A 13,076-nucleotide genomic window follows, 5' to 3' on the forward strand; every position below is an offset into this window, starting at 1 on the left:
CAACGGCAAAGGAAGAGGCAGAAGATGGTGGTAGAAAGAATACAAAAAGCACTTAGAAACTGAAAACTGTTTTTAAATCCCACCAAATTTGGACAGGTCATTTAACCTAAGACTCAGGGCATCTATGAAGTGAGAAATAAGAATGCTTCCCCATGGAGGAGCTTGTGGATGTGGGAGCTGAGCAGGTAAGGATGGTGGTGAAGAAAGATGATCAGAAAGATACCAGGAAACAGACCTGCAGACGTCAGAGTGTGGCAGAGAAGTGTGGTGAGGGCCCAAAGGCTGCTCAGAGGCCTCAGGCTATTACGGGTCTGTCTCCACAGCTCCCTATACTATCATCACTTTTCCCTTCCTGTTCGCTGTGATGTTCGGAGACTGTGGTCATGGAATTGTGATGCTCCTGGCAGCCCTCTGGATGGTTCTTAACGAGAGACGCTTGCTGTCCCAGAAGTCAGACAATGAGGTGGGTGTCCATGGACTGCCTCACCTCATCTCCTTGAAGCAGAATATTAAAATCTGGGTACAGTTTTCTTCATAGAAATAGCATGTTTTATGAAAAAAAAAAAGTGAAGAGGAAGAAGAAAAGTGAAAAAAGAACCAAAATTTGCATGAGATTCCTGGCTGAAGTTAGTCCCCTTAGATGGCTGGTGCGATTTCTTTCAGCATTTTTGTTTTTTGCCTATGACTTGACAAGGTATTGACTTTTTTCCTTTATTTTTTTTTTCTAACACTGATTTTTCTCCCTGATTATAAACACAATCCATGGTCATTGAAAAATTAGAAAAATCCAACAATCTAATCACCTAGAAAAAAATTACAATTAAAGACCAGGCACTGTGACTCACGCTTGTAATCCCAGCACTTTGGGAGGTGGAGGTGAGAGGATTATCTGAGCCCAGGGGTTTGAGGCCAGCCTGAGCTACTTGGCGAGACATCATCTCTACAATAATTCAAAAAATTAACTGAGCATGGTGGTGCATGCCTATAGTTCTAGCTACTTGGAAGACTGAGGAAGAAGGATTGCCTGAGCGCAGCAGGTCAAGGCTGTGGTGGCTATAAGTGTGCCTCTGTACTCCAGCCTGGGTGACACCAACTCAATAAGAAAAAAAAATCAGGCTGGGCTCAGTGGCTCAACCTGTAATCCCAGCACTTTGGGAGGTGAGTGGATTGCCTGAGCCTGCAGATTCGAGACCAACCCAGGGAACTTGGTGAGACCTCATCTCTACAATAAAAAAAAAATAGCCAGGAGTGGTAGCGCGTGTCTATAGTTTCAGCTACTTGGAAAGCTGAGGTGGGAGGATTGCCGGAGCCCAGCATGTCAACGCTGGGGTGGGTGACGGAGTGAGACTCCAACTAAAAAAAAAAAAAAAAAATCACAATTAATATTTTTTGGATATGTTTTTAAATTTTTTGTGCTTATATGCAAATATATAATTTTTTAAAAATTGGCATCATATTACTTGTTGCTTCATATTTTTTTTCTTCAAAATTTGAATATTTGTTCATGGTAGAGCAAGCCTGGGACCAGTGTTCTTGTGAAACCCTGAATGTTGTTTCCTCAATGTCACCCCTAAAGTTCCCCCACCTTCCTCAAGTGCCCTTTTAGAGCACTGTGAAGGTTGAGGCAATGCAAGAGTCTGCATTGGTTCACAGTTTCTCAGTCAATGTTAATCACTTTATGTTCACGGTAACATGATGTACAATGTGGGCACACACTTTAGCTGCATTCTTTTGCTTGTTTGTTTTGAGTGGGAGTTTCACTCTGTCACCCAGGCTGGAGTGCAGTGACGCTCTCATGACCACTGCAGCCTCAACCTGTTAGGCTCAGATGATCCTTCCGCCTCAGCCGTCCAAGTAGCTGGAACCACAGGCATGTGCCACCACACTTGGCTATTTTTTTTTTTATTCATTGTAGAGACGAGATCTCGTCAAGTTGTCCAGGTTGGTCTCGAACCCCTGGGCTAAGTAATTCTCTTGCCTCTGCCTCCCAAAGTGCTGGGATTACAGACATGAGCCACCGCACCCAGCAGCTGCCTTCTGATTTTAAGAATATCTGCAGTCCTCTATCGCGGGTTGAATTCACTAGAGCTAGTTTAATGATGTTGAGGTTAGGGGGCAGAACCGACCTGTGACCCATGTAGCTTTCCGTGACAAGCTTAACAGAGACAATTTTCTATGGTACACATTTAAAATCTCAGAAACACATTGGCAGTTCCTGGGATGGTTAAACCATGTCACTCAGGATTATGAGAAAGCCCTTTACTCTTCTTTTTAATTCATTTTTAAAAATTTTTGTAGAGATGGAGTCTTGCTATGCTGCAAAGGTTGGTTCTGAAACCCTAGCCTCAAGCAATCCTCCTACCTTGACATCCCAAAGTGTTGGGATTACAGGTATGATCTATCTCACCTGGCCCCTTTACAAAGACATAGCAGACGTAGAGACTCAACTTTACAATGACAAGACCCAAATGCATGTCGATTTGACTTGCCATAAATGTAGTAGCTATGTGAGGCTAGCTCAGTGCTTGTCCCCTAAAAACGCCTAAGACAACAGCTACCTCCTTCCTTCCTTCCTTCCTTCCTTCCTTCCTTCCTTCCTTCCTTCCTTCCCTCCTTCCCTCCCTCCCTTCTTTTTTTCTTTCTTCAGACAGAGTCTTGTTCTGTCACCCAGGCTGGAGTGCAATGGTCCAGTCACGGCTCACTACATTCTTGACCTCCTGGGCTCAAGCCATCCCCCTGACACAGCCTCCTGAGTAGCTGGGACTACAAGTGTGTGCCACCACACTTGGCTAATTTTTCATTTTTATTTTTGTAGAGATGGGGCCTTGCTATGTTGCCCAGGCTGATCTCAAACTCCTGGGCTCAAGCCATCCTCCCACCTTGGCCTCCCAAAGTGCTGGGATTCCAGGCATGAGCCACTGCCTGGCCTCCACCCACTTTTAAATCCCTTTCTCCATAGGTGAGGCCTTGACTTGCACTTGAGTCTATTTTCTAACCCCTGCTGAATGAAAACATAGGCTTATTTGTTTTGTTTCCAACAAATACCAGTCTAGGACTTTTCTGTTTTCACCTATGCAAGTTCCAAAAGGTCACAATGTGTGTGCTCTTCCTATTGGTTTATTTATGTCTGCCTAGTCATGTGGCTCTTCTATGGGTGCCCACGCCAGTGATGCTGGAGACATCCTATAACACACATTCCTCCAGAGTCTGGTTCAGAAGTACTGACAATCATCCTTTATCACCCTGAGGCCAGATTTGGAATACCTTCTTCCACGGACGCTACCTGATCCTACTGATGGGCATCTTCTCCATCTACACGGGTTTGATCTACAACGATTGCTTCTCCAAGTCTCTCAACATCTTTGGCTCTTCTTGGAGTGTCCAACCTATGTTCAGAAATGGCACCTGGAAGTAAGTTTACTGTCAGGATGGCCTACTCCCTGACTGTCCAGGTGGTCTCAGGGACTGTTTTCATGACTGGGGAAACTGCCTGGCTTTGCTCAGAGGTGCACTTGGAAATTCAACAAATAATTCCGTTTTATCTCCTGAGTGTAAGACCTATGCCACCTTTTCAGTCCCTGTGCTAGTAACGAATGTGTGGAGGCAATTTTCAAGATTTCAGTTCAGTTAAATATATGAGAGGGGACTCAAAAAACCCAGAATGTGTTTATTAAAAATTGTGTATTCTTATATGTTTAAACTTTAGTCACCTTCATAGTACTCTTCATTTTATGCAATACACCTATTGAGAGGCTTTTTTCACTGCTCAAAACAGTTTTTGAACTCGTCAATTTTGATTCCTGGTAGTACTTCTGCCATTTTTTGTTTCACCTCTTGCGCATTGGCAAAACGTTTCCCTTTAAGGACTTTTTTCATCCAGGGAAACAAAAAACAATTTACTCTGGGTAAGACTGAATGAATATGGAGGGTGGGGCATGGGGGTCATGCTGTTTTTGGTCAAAAACTGCTGAACACTAAGTGCCGTGTGGGCAGGTGCATTCACAAATCAGCCATCATGAAATGGGCAAAGGCACTGAAAGAATCGCAAAAAAAAAAAAAAAAAAATTCAGTGAAGCCAAATGCACCTTCTCACAACAATGCTAGCTGGTATACTGATGCCCATGGGTTCCTAGAACACTTACCTAGTGGAAGATGCCTGTACTACCAGGGGCCCACCCTCCAAAAGATAATTCCTGATTTGTGTTGGGTCCCCTATATATAGTATGGAGTGCAGACTGCACACCAGGCCCTATTGAGAAAACAAGTGCAGAGCAGATGCAAACTGTTCTCATGGTAGGAATGAATCATAGAAGCAAGGCAGCACGGAGAAGAAGGTAGAACTGGAAACACACTTTGCTTCAGCAGGGACCTGTTGCTTCAGCAGGGACCTGGAGGTAAAGTAAAATGATGCATCCAAATGCTTTGGGCGGAAAGCCTTGTTTTCAGAAAGACCAGTGCAGATGTTGAATTGTGCGGTCTCCATTTTATTCAAGGACCCAGACTCTCAGAAGGGCATTTTCTTTGGCTGTTCAGGGCAGCTGGATGTTAACATCAACAACAAAGGAGGAGAGGGTTAGTTCAGCAGCGCCAGACCCATGTTTGCCCCGTGGCTGACAGAGCATGAGGGGCAGGTGGATGAAGGGACCTGTTGAGGAGATGTGGGAGCTGCCGAACAGAGGGATCTGGGGGCTCTCCAGACTCCCACAGACCACACCTCCCAGACACACTCCACAACGTGCGTGGCTAATCAGTTGAACAGTCATCAGACTGGCAGCATGACATGTCAGGAGCAGTGACTTCCATGGGGAGTCCGAGAGGTGGGTTGGTGAGATGAATTGGGGAGAATAGAGGACCCTGAAGGTTGGAGGACTCCAAAGGAATAAACAGACATGTTGACAACCTTGGGATTTCAGGGGGATCTTGGGCTGTGTGCATTACAAACCTGAGATTCCCGCAGCAGCTTAAGGACTAATTTATGAAACCTACAAATCTCAGGTGATGTTTCTTGACATCTGCCTGCCCAGCTTCTTTGGGTCAGCATCAGCTTAAGGTTTCTTGGTCTCATTGTGGAATTTCCAGTTGAATGTATGAGAAAGGAGACCAAAAGAAAGTGAAGGCAGAGATGTGTACACATGTTTACAACCTCCATTCCTGTTCTTTCTTTTTTTTTTTTTTTTGAGTTGGAGTCTCACTCTGTCGCCTGCTCCCGGCCACCGCAGCCTCGACCTACTGGGCTCCGGCGATCCTTCCGCCTCAGCCTTCCAAGTAGCTGGAACTACAGGCGCGCGCTACCACGCCCGGCTAATTTTTTTGATTTATTGTAGAGATGAGGTCTCGTCAAGTTGCCCAGGTGGGTCTCGAACCCGCGGGCTCAGGCAATCCACTCACCTCAGCCTCCCAAAGCGCGGGATTACAGGCTGAGCCACTGAGCCCAGCTCATTTCTTTCTTTCCCAAGCATGGTAGGTTCTAGAATCTTCACTGAAGGCATTTCAAGGGTTCTACTTGCTTACCAGAATCTGTAGTAAATATCATAAATGGGGGAGAGAATAAACAACCCATCTCACACAAGTATTCTTCAGTCAGAAAAGATTCTATCCAGGGTATCTTTTGACAGGAGCTTTCCCAAGGGTGTTTCAAAGGGCTTGGTGTTGAGAGGTAGGTCTAAGGGAATGCAGTGTTTTTCAGTGTGTGTCGGGGAGGTTCCAACACATTCACTTTTAGTGTCTCTGCTAGGTCTGAGTTCCCTGTTGCAGAGATTGGCAATGTTAAAATAAATAAATAGAGAAAAGTAAGGTTAAAATGTCTTACCAAATTACATACAGATGGCTATATCTGTGGTTCCTTTCTTTTTTTTTTTGCTTTGCAATTAGAATCCTAAAGAGCTGCCTAGAAGAGCAAAACTTTCATACATTTAAAAACAAATCGACTTAGTTCTACTTGTTAGATAGAGATGAGTTTTAAAACATATTAAATCTGTGTAATTTCGCCAGACTACCAACATGCAATTTCATTTCCCCTGGAGTGAGATTGTGAAAGGCTTAAGCTGACTGGCTTGGTATCACTCTGCAGATGAGGGTAGCAATGCTGTCCTCAGATGTACATGCCAGTGACTTACCCCAGTTCAAAGTTCTTCCGTGATGCTGGAGCCCGGACCTGAGAAATACTCAGCCAGTGTCAGTAAGGTAAAGCAGAACCTGATAAATTCCAGTCACCCATCACCTCCGAAGCACAGAAAGTTGCTTTTGATCACCACGACCAAGCAGTCGTGGGCCTGCTCCCTGGACAAGTCCTTCAGTCAGAGACTATGGGAAATGTGTCCGTAGTCACCGACGTTGGCTTAAGCTCAACCAGGGAGATGGTGCACCGTAGGGAAAATGACATCTCAGCAAGAGGGTATTAGAAAGACTTAGTGGACCTGGCCTGTGTCAGGATGGGGCATGTTTGGTCCTTGTTGTGGTTTGGACTAGGTCCTTCTTTCTGCCTGTATCAGGATATGACCGTGGGATGATCTTGTTTTTTCTTGCTCCGTCATTGTCACAAGGTGGCCTTATCTGACACTGGTGTCCTGTGAAGTTGTTTATGCTCAGCGGGAGATACTACAGCTTAGCTGTGGGTGCTAGGCCGGTTCCCTCCTGCCAAACAAAGGTGACTTTTCTCTTTGTTAGCACGCTGACACATGTCTGCTAATGAAATCCAGCCATTTGCACTGAGGTATGCCATTGGCACAGGGCTCTATGTCTGGGGTAGTGAGTCAGGGCCAGCTGTGCCCACTGTATGTGAAGGGTCTGGGCTTTCTGATTCCTTCAGCTGCTCCCTAAGACCCCTGGCACCTCGTTACAGAGGGAAGGGAGTGTCTTGTCAGCCTTCTGTTCTTTATCATTTCAAACACTCATTCCTCAGGGCTTCTCACAGATGCCTGCTCTTAAAAACAACAACAACAACAAACCCTAATGCTCTCATCCCCTAAGGCCTGCAGAGACAGAGTAAGACATGTCTTCCCACGGCATTCATGCTTCTGGGCAAAATGGGACACAGATTTAAAGATGTAGCCGGGCTCAGTGGCTCAGCCTGTAATCCCGCGCCTTTGGGAGGCTGAGGTGAGTGGATTGTCTGAACCCATAGGTTCGAGACCCGCCTGGGCAACTTGGCGAGACCTCATCTCTACAATAAATCAAAAATCAGCTGGGCGTGGTAGCGCGTGCCTGTAATTCCGGCTACTCGGAGGGCTGAGGCGGAAGGATCGCCGGAGCCCAGCAGGTCGAGGCTGCAGTGGCCGGGAGCGGCCACTGCACTCCAGCCTGGGCGACAGAGTGAGACTCCAACTCAAAAAAAAATAAAATAAAATAAAGATTTAAATTAGGCTGGGCATGGTGACTCGTGCCTGTAATCCCAGTACTTTGGGAGACTGAGGCAGGAGGATTGCTTGAGTCCAGGAGTTCAAGACCAGCCTAAGCAACATAGCAAGACCTCATCTCTACAAAAAGTCAAAAAGTTAACTGGATGTGGTGGTGCGTACCTGTAGACCCAGCTACTTGGGTGGCTGAGGTAAAAAGATCATCAGAGCCCAGGAGGTCAAAGCTGCAGTAAGCCGTGGTTATACCACTGCACTCTAGCCTGGGAGACGGAGTGAGATCTCCAACTCAAAAAAACCAAAAAGCAAAATAGTCACTGGACTAGTTTTTTATGGCTCAGTTTCGCAGCGGCTGAGGTCTGTATGTGAAAAGCATATTTGTCTTTCAGGGTCAGCCCAATGTTCCCTGGGAAGACTTTTCAAGCTTATCCTTGGGCTGGGTTTTCTTTCTTTCCTAAATACTCCCATCACCCCTGCCTACAACCTCTTTTCTCATATAGCACAACTCTTGATTTTCTCTACCGTATCCCCTCAGGCTGAGAGCTCTTTGGAAACTCAGATTGTGAACTAACTTCTTGGGGGCCAGGCAGTATTTTCTGTAGCCTTAGCAACTAGGACAATACTTGGCAATATCCATTCACGGAGCAATTGAATAAACCAAATTGATGAATTGTCAACAGTTGGGCTTGATTGGCAAGTTGATGACTATAGTATTTTTTTCCTGCCTCTGGTTGATCATTGTTTTTTTTCCCCCCATTTTCCTGCTGAAGTGCTCATGTAATGGAGACAAGTCCATATTTACAGCTGGACCCAGCCATGCCTGGAGTGTATGCTGGAAATCCATATCCATTTGGAATCGATCCGGTAATAATGTCTTCTTGGGTTGAATGTTACTATTTAAACTTTTGTTAAGGATATCTCTAGACAAAGAAAGGGCCATAACCTGCCAAATCCATAAGCTTAGACTGAGACAGAATAACCTGTATTGGAGGTTTCTGTGACACAGAGCCAGATTCAAGTAAATGTTCTACCTGCCTGCTCTACCTGGCCCCTGGGTCATTTTCCACTCAGCTCCCCAAACATCTACCTCTTTTTCCATCAGTTATACTCCTGGTGGTTAATGCTTACTTCTGTAAAAGGTTCTTGGTTGCCTGAAAAGTATGCACATTAAATAAGCTATTTAGCATCCTAACCAAGCTCCCTGCTTTGGCATTTTCTTGCATTGGGAAACTTCTCTCTTTTTCCTAGAAAAAAAAAAGAAACTTCTCTCTTTTTCCTAGAAAAACAAAAAGTATTGTTTGTTTTTGCTTTATTTTACTGCACAGAATTGACACAAGGTATGTCCTTTTTTTATTTGTTTGTTTGTTGTCTCTGTCTCAGTCAACTAGATTTGAACCAAGCAAAATGAAGGTGCTTCCTTGCAACCTTTAGATATAGAAGGGTTTTGAGTAGGTGAATAGCCCATTCGTGGGAAGCAGTGCATCCGTATTGGCCCAGTGCATACTGCCACCAGGTGGCGGCCTTGTGTTCCAAATAAACTTGAGGAGCTGAAAACTGAACTTGGCAATCGCAGTTCATAAATGTTTTGTCCAAGTTTTCTCTTTGTGGGAGAGAACCTGAGACCTCAATTTTAATTGCCAGCAGCTGGGCATAAACAATACTGCACTAAAATTGATTCTTCAGTCTCTCCTATCTTGTGAACTGCCCCGTGTTCAGTTTTCCTGTGTCCTCCACCGTCTCCCCACCTCCCCACCTTTATAAAAGCAGAAAGCATTGCCCAAAATGTTTTTATACTTGCTACCAGGAGTACTTGAGTTCTAAGTTTTTTTAAAAAATGGCAAAGTCTTTGAAAGCTGGTCTGTAAGCTGCAAAGTGCTAAAAATAAATGTGAGTTGATAATTTTTGCAGCCTGAACGGCTTTAGCCTTAGTCAAATGAATTTTATTATTAGTGAGGAGCACAGTGGGGAGGACTTCAGGGGCTGGATTTCTTCTTTGCTTTAAATCTCATTGCCACGCCAGTCTTCTCTATTCCTTCCACATCCCACATCCAGTTTATTAGCAAGTCCTGCCCAATTCTGCTCTTCAGAGTCGAGCTATCGTATCTCACATTTCAGAACTGAGTGGTCCAAAGTTTCTAGCCGGCATGCAGTTTTGTCATCTGCCTACAAGTTAAAAAAGAAGAAAATGTCAGGGTGAAAGAGAAAGTGTCATGTTGGAGGTAATGAAATTTTTTTCCTGTAACATTTGGAATTTTGAAAAATTTCTGGTCTCCTTATCCTAAAATAATATGCATAAATGATGAACATCTGTATAATACAAAACATTATTTTAAAAAAGAAAAGCAGGAATTACCTTTGCTAGCTCTTTTTTTTTTTTTTTTAAATTGGAGTCTCACTCTGTCACACAGGCTGGCGTGCAGTGGCATGCTCATAGTCACCGCAACCTCGACCTGCTGGGCTTAGGTGATCCTCCTGTCACAGCCCTCCAAGTAGCTGGAACCACAGGCGCATGTTACCACGCCTGGCTAATTTTTTAAAAATTTATTGTAGAGACAAGATCTCACCAAGTTGTCCAGGCTGGTCTCGAACCCCTGGACTCAGGTAATCCTCTCGCCTCGGCCTCCCAAAATGTTGGAATTACAGGCCACTGTGCTCAGCCTCCTACTTCTTTTGTTACTGCAGTTCTGTTCCTCCAAGATCTGCGTTCAGCATCGACTTGTGAATCAAATCACGGAGTATTTGACTTTCATTATAGCTGAGAGACCCTAACATGTTTCTAAATATTTTATGATAAATGAACATAAAATGGTTAAGAGCCACACCCTTGAATCAGTCTGCCTATGTTTAAATCTTGACTTTTCTATTTACTTTCTTTGTGAGTTTGAGTAAGTTAACATCTCTGTATCTGTCCTCACCTGTAAAGTGGCAACAGTAATAGCCTTAACTCCTAGGGTTGCTCAGCAGATGAAATTACTTTTACATGTAAAACTCCCAGAACAGAGTCTGGTGCACAAACATGGTAAATGGCCCCATGAATGTTAGTTGATGTTAGATTATTTCTTTCTAGGTATATAAGGTAGGTATATAAATAACTTAATCTTCCTGAGATTATGATAAATTCCTTTATCTGTAAAATGGGAATAATTATATCTATCCCACAGTGCTTTTGTATTTTTGTATTTTGACATAAATACATCTAAAGAACTTAGGATGTGCCTGGTATTAACTATGAACACTTTTAGTTTATCAGATTTGGCTGGTCTATAGTGTGCTGGTAACCACATAGTGTGCCCCTGTGGGGACTGACTGACCAGGTGGGCAGGATCAGGGACAGGCTGCAGGGGCAGGCCTGGTGTATCTTAGATGCAAAGGTCAATATGAAGATCAAGGTGGTGCCCCTGAGGTCTGAGCATGTGTTACTGGAATCCCTTCTCCCTCCTTCCCAGCCTCCTTAGTGGGTGCCCGGGTGGGCTGGCTAAGGACGTTGCCGAGGAAGAATGCAGGCCATGACTGTGTGTGTGCCAGGACACTCAGTGGAGGGGTTGAGATGATTACATACTGAGGCTGTCCCTGGTTGGATGTTGGCCTCTTAACAGAAGCAAGCAACTCTGGAGGAGAAAGTCATTTAGGAAGGAAAGTGAGAAGGCCACTGTGACTTTGTTACCTTTGCGATGCAGGAGAGCAAACCCTGAAGACTACTAGGTGGTGTGGGATACGTCTAAAGGTCAGGCAGGGTCAGGGTCAGGAACAAGGACTTGGAACTGTTTGTGTAGGCTTGGGAGTGCAAGCCATGGCGACGCTGAGATTCCTGTGGGCAAGAGGAGCATTCGTGACTGGGATTGTTAAACAGCATGGGACCCCGACCGGCCCCCTGACCACCCACCTGTGCTTGCTCTATGCCTCAGGATAGGTGCAATGCGTCTTCGCCTTGTAAGCCTGACAGAGGTTTAAACAGCTGTTTTAAACAACAGAGACCGCTAGGGGGCGGGACTGAGTCTTCGCCTTGGCTGCAGGAATGGCTTCTTGGGAGGGCCTGGGGAAATGCTTTACCGTGTAAAGTGCTATTGACATTCAGATGGCCCTGTTATTAAAGAGGACTGGATACATTCGTGGACCTGTGATCTACAGGCCATTACTGAGTGAGTGAGGCAAGTGTGAGATCTCTCCATAAGGTTTCAGGTTAATGTTTCGTGTAGTATCCCCTCTCCCCATTTTCTTCCAGCTACTTAATAATGGCATTAACGGTCTGGACACTTTCATCATTAAAGTTGCATTTATAAAAGGCTTCATCCTTTTCCGTTCTGAGCTTAAAATGCATTCATTGAGCTGGACTAAAATTTGAAAGTGCAGTTCCCAGAGTGCTTTGCTCAGGGGAAATCGTGCTGTAGCCCCTGACTCTGGGAGCACGGCTAAGACCCTGTCTCACCTGTTTCTTGTCATATTTCCCATCCAGATCTGGAACTTGGCTTCAAACAAACTCACGTTTCTGAACTCCTATAAGATGAAGATGTCAGTTATCCTGGGAATTGTCCAGATGGTTTTTGGAGTTATTCTCAGCCTTTTCAATCACATGTAAGTTTCCTGATTCACCTCTGCCTGTTCTGTCTGATCACGTGATGATGAATCATGGCAGAGACACCAGTCCTCCTGCATCCCTCTGTACAAGCTTCCTTCCTATGGAGAGTGCTTCCCTGTGTCTTGGCTTGAGCCAGGACAAGCTCATTGACCAGAAACAGCGGCCCCTCTGTTACTCCTGAGCAAAGTCCCTCAAAAGGAAGTGTGCTTCTCACCCCAGAAATATTTGAAGGTTCAAAAAAAAAAGACTGGAAAACTCATTGTACCTTGTGTCCCCCAACCTGAAAGACCTAGGTTGGTGCCATATCCAGGCTGAGCTCCCACCAGGGGCCAAGAGGGATGTAAGTGAATTTTGGCCAAGGTGCCCTGAGATTCTGCATTCCGTGTGGTATCATTTCTTCCTGCTGTAGCAGTCTCTCTCTCTCTCTCTCTGTCTCTTGCTTCTTTGGCTGTTGATGTTGTCCTGTCTGTTTCTTTTCTGTCAAGATCTATGACTGCTGAGCATCTGAACCTTGTTTATGTTAAAGGTATAAATGTTTAAAAACAGCTTCAAATGTGCCTATTGGCACATGCCATTTGTGGACCCAGCTGCTGTCTTGTAGGGGTTGTGGAATCCTGCTGTCATTTAGTTAGGAGTGGGGGAGTGGCTCGGGGCCACAGAAGTGATGCAGGGTTTGGAATCAGAAGTCTAAGTCCTGTTTCTAACTTTTAGTAGCTGTGTGATCATAGATTTGTGCTTAACATCTCTGAGATTTTCCTTTTTTTTTTTTTTTTTAATAGAATGGGAATATGTAGTCAAAATAGGTTGGGATATTGTGTAATTTAAACAGACTCCAAATCTCAGTGGCTAAGACCATGATACATGTGCATCATGGGCCCCTCGAGGCTCAGCTCCTGTCATCCTTACACCAGGACCTGAGCTGATGAGCAGCCACTACCTGGAACATTGTCAGCTGCCATGACAGAAGGAGGGGGCTGAGTTACACATCGACTCTTAAAGTTTAGACCTGGACGTCACACCTGCCACTTCTGTCCCCATTTTGTGGGCAAGTCACATGGTGACCTGTTACTTGAGAGGGCACAGAAATACAATTGTATTTGGAAAACCAGAAATATTTAATGAGCAAACTGACAAGCACACTGTTCATG

The 13,076-nt window shown here is 44.9% G+C and overlaps 1 protein-coding gene across 1 annotated transcript in view; it reads left to right on the forward strand.

The window, feature by feature from the left end:
- Positions 1-13,076, forward strand: part of ATP6V0A4 (ATPase H+ transporting V0 subunit a4) — a 66,255-nt gene that overhangs the window by 20,828 nt on the left and 32,351 nt on the right. Inside the window, exons 11-14 of the mRNA XM_008056841.1 lie at positions 324-463; positions 3,254-3,411; positions 8,123-8,216; positions 11,806-11,924. Coding sequence (XP_008055032.1) covers positions 324-463; positions 3,254-3,411; positions 8,123-8,216; positions 11,806-11,924 — 511 coding nt within the window. The remainder of the gene's footprint in view (positions 1-323; positions 464-3,253; positions 3,412-8,122; positions 8,217-11,805; positions 11,925-13,076) is intronic.

Source organism: Carlito syrichta, unplaced genomic scaffold (genome assembly GCF_000164805.1).
Source record: "Carlito syrichta isolate Samal-C Ts95f unplaced genomic scaffold, Tarsius_syrichta-2.0.1 Scaffold302555, whole genome shotgun sequence".
Classification (NCBI taxonomy): domain Eukaryota; kingdom Metazoa; phylum Chordata; class Mammalia; order Primates; family Tarsiidae; genus Carlito; species Carlito syrichta.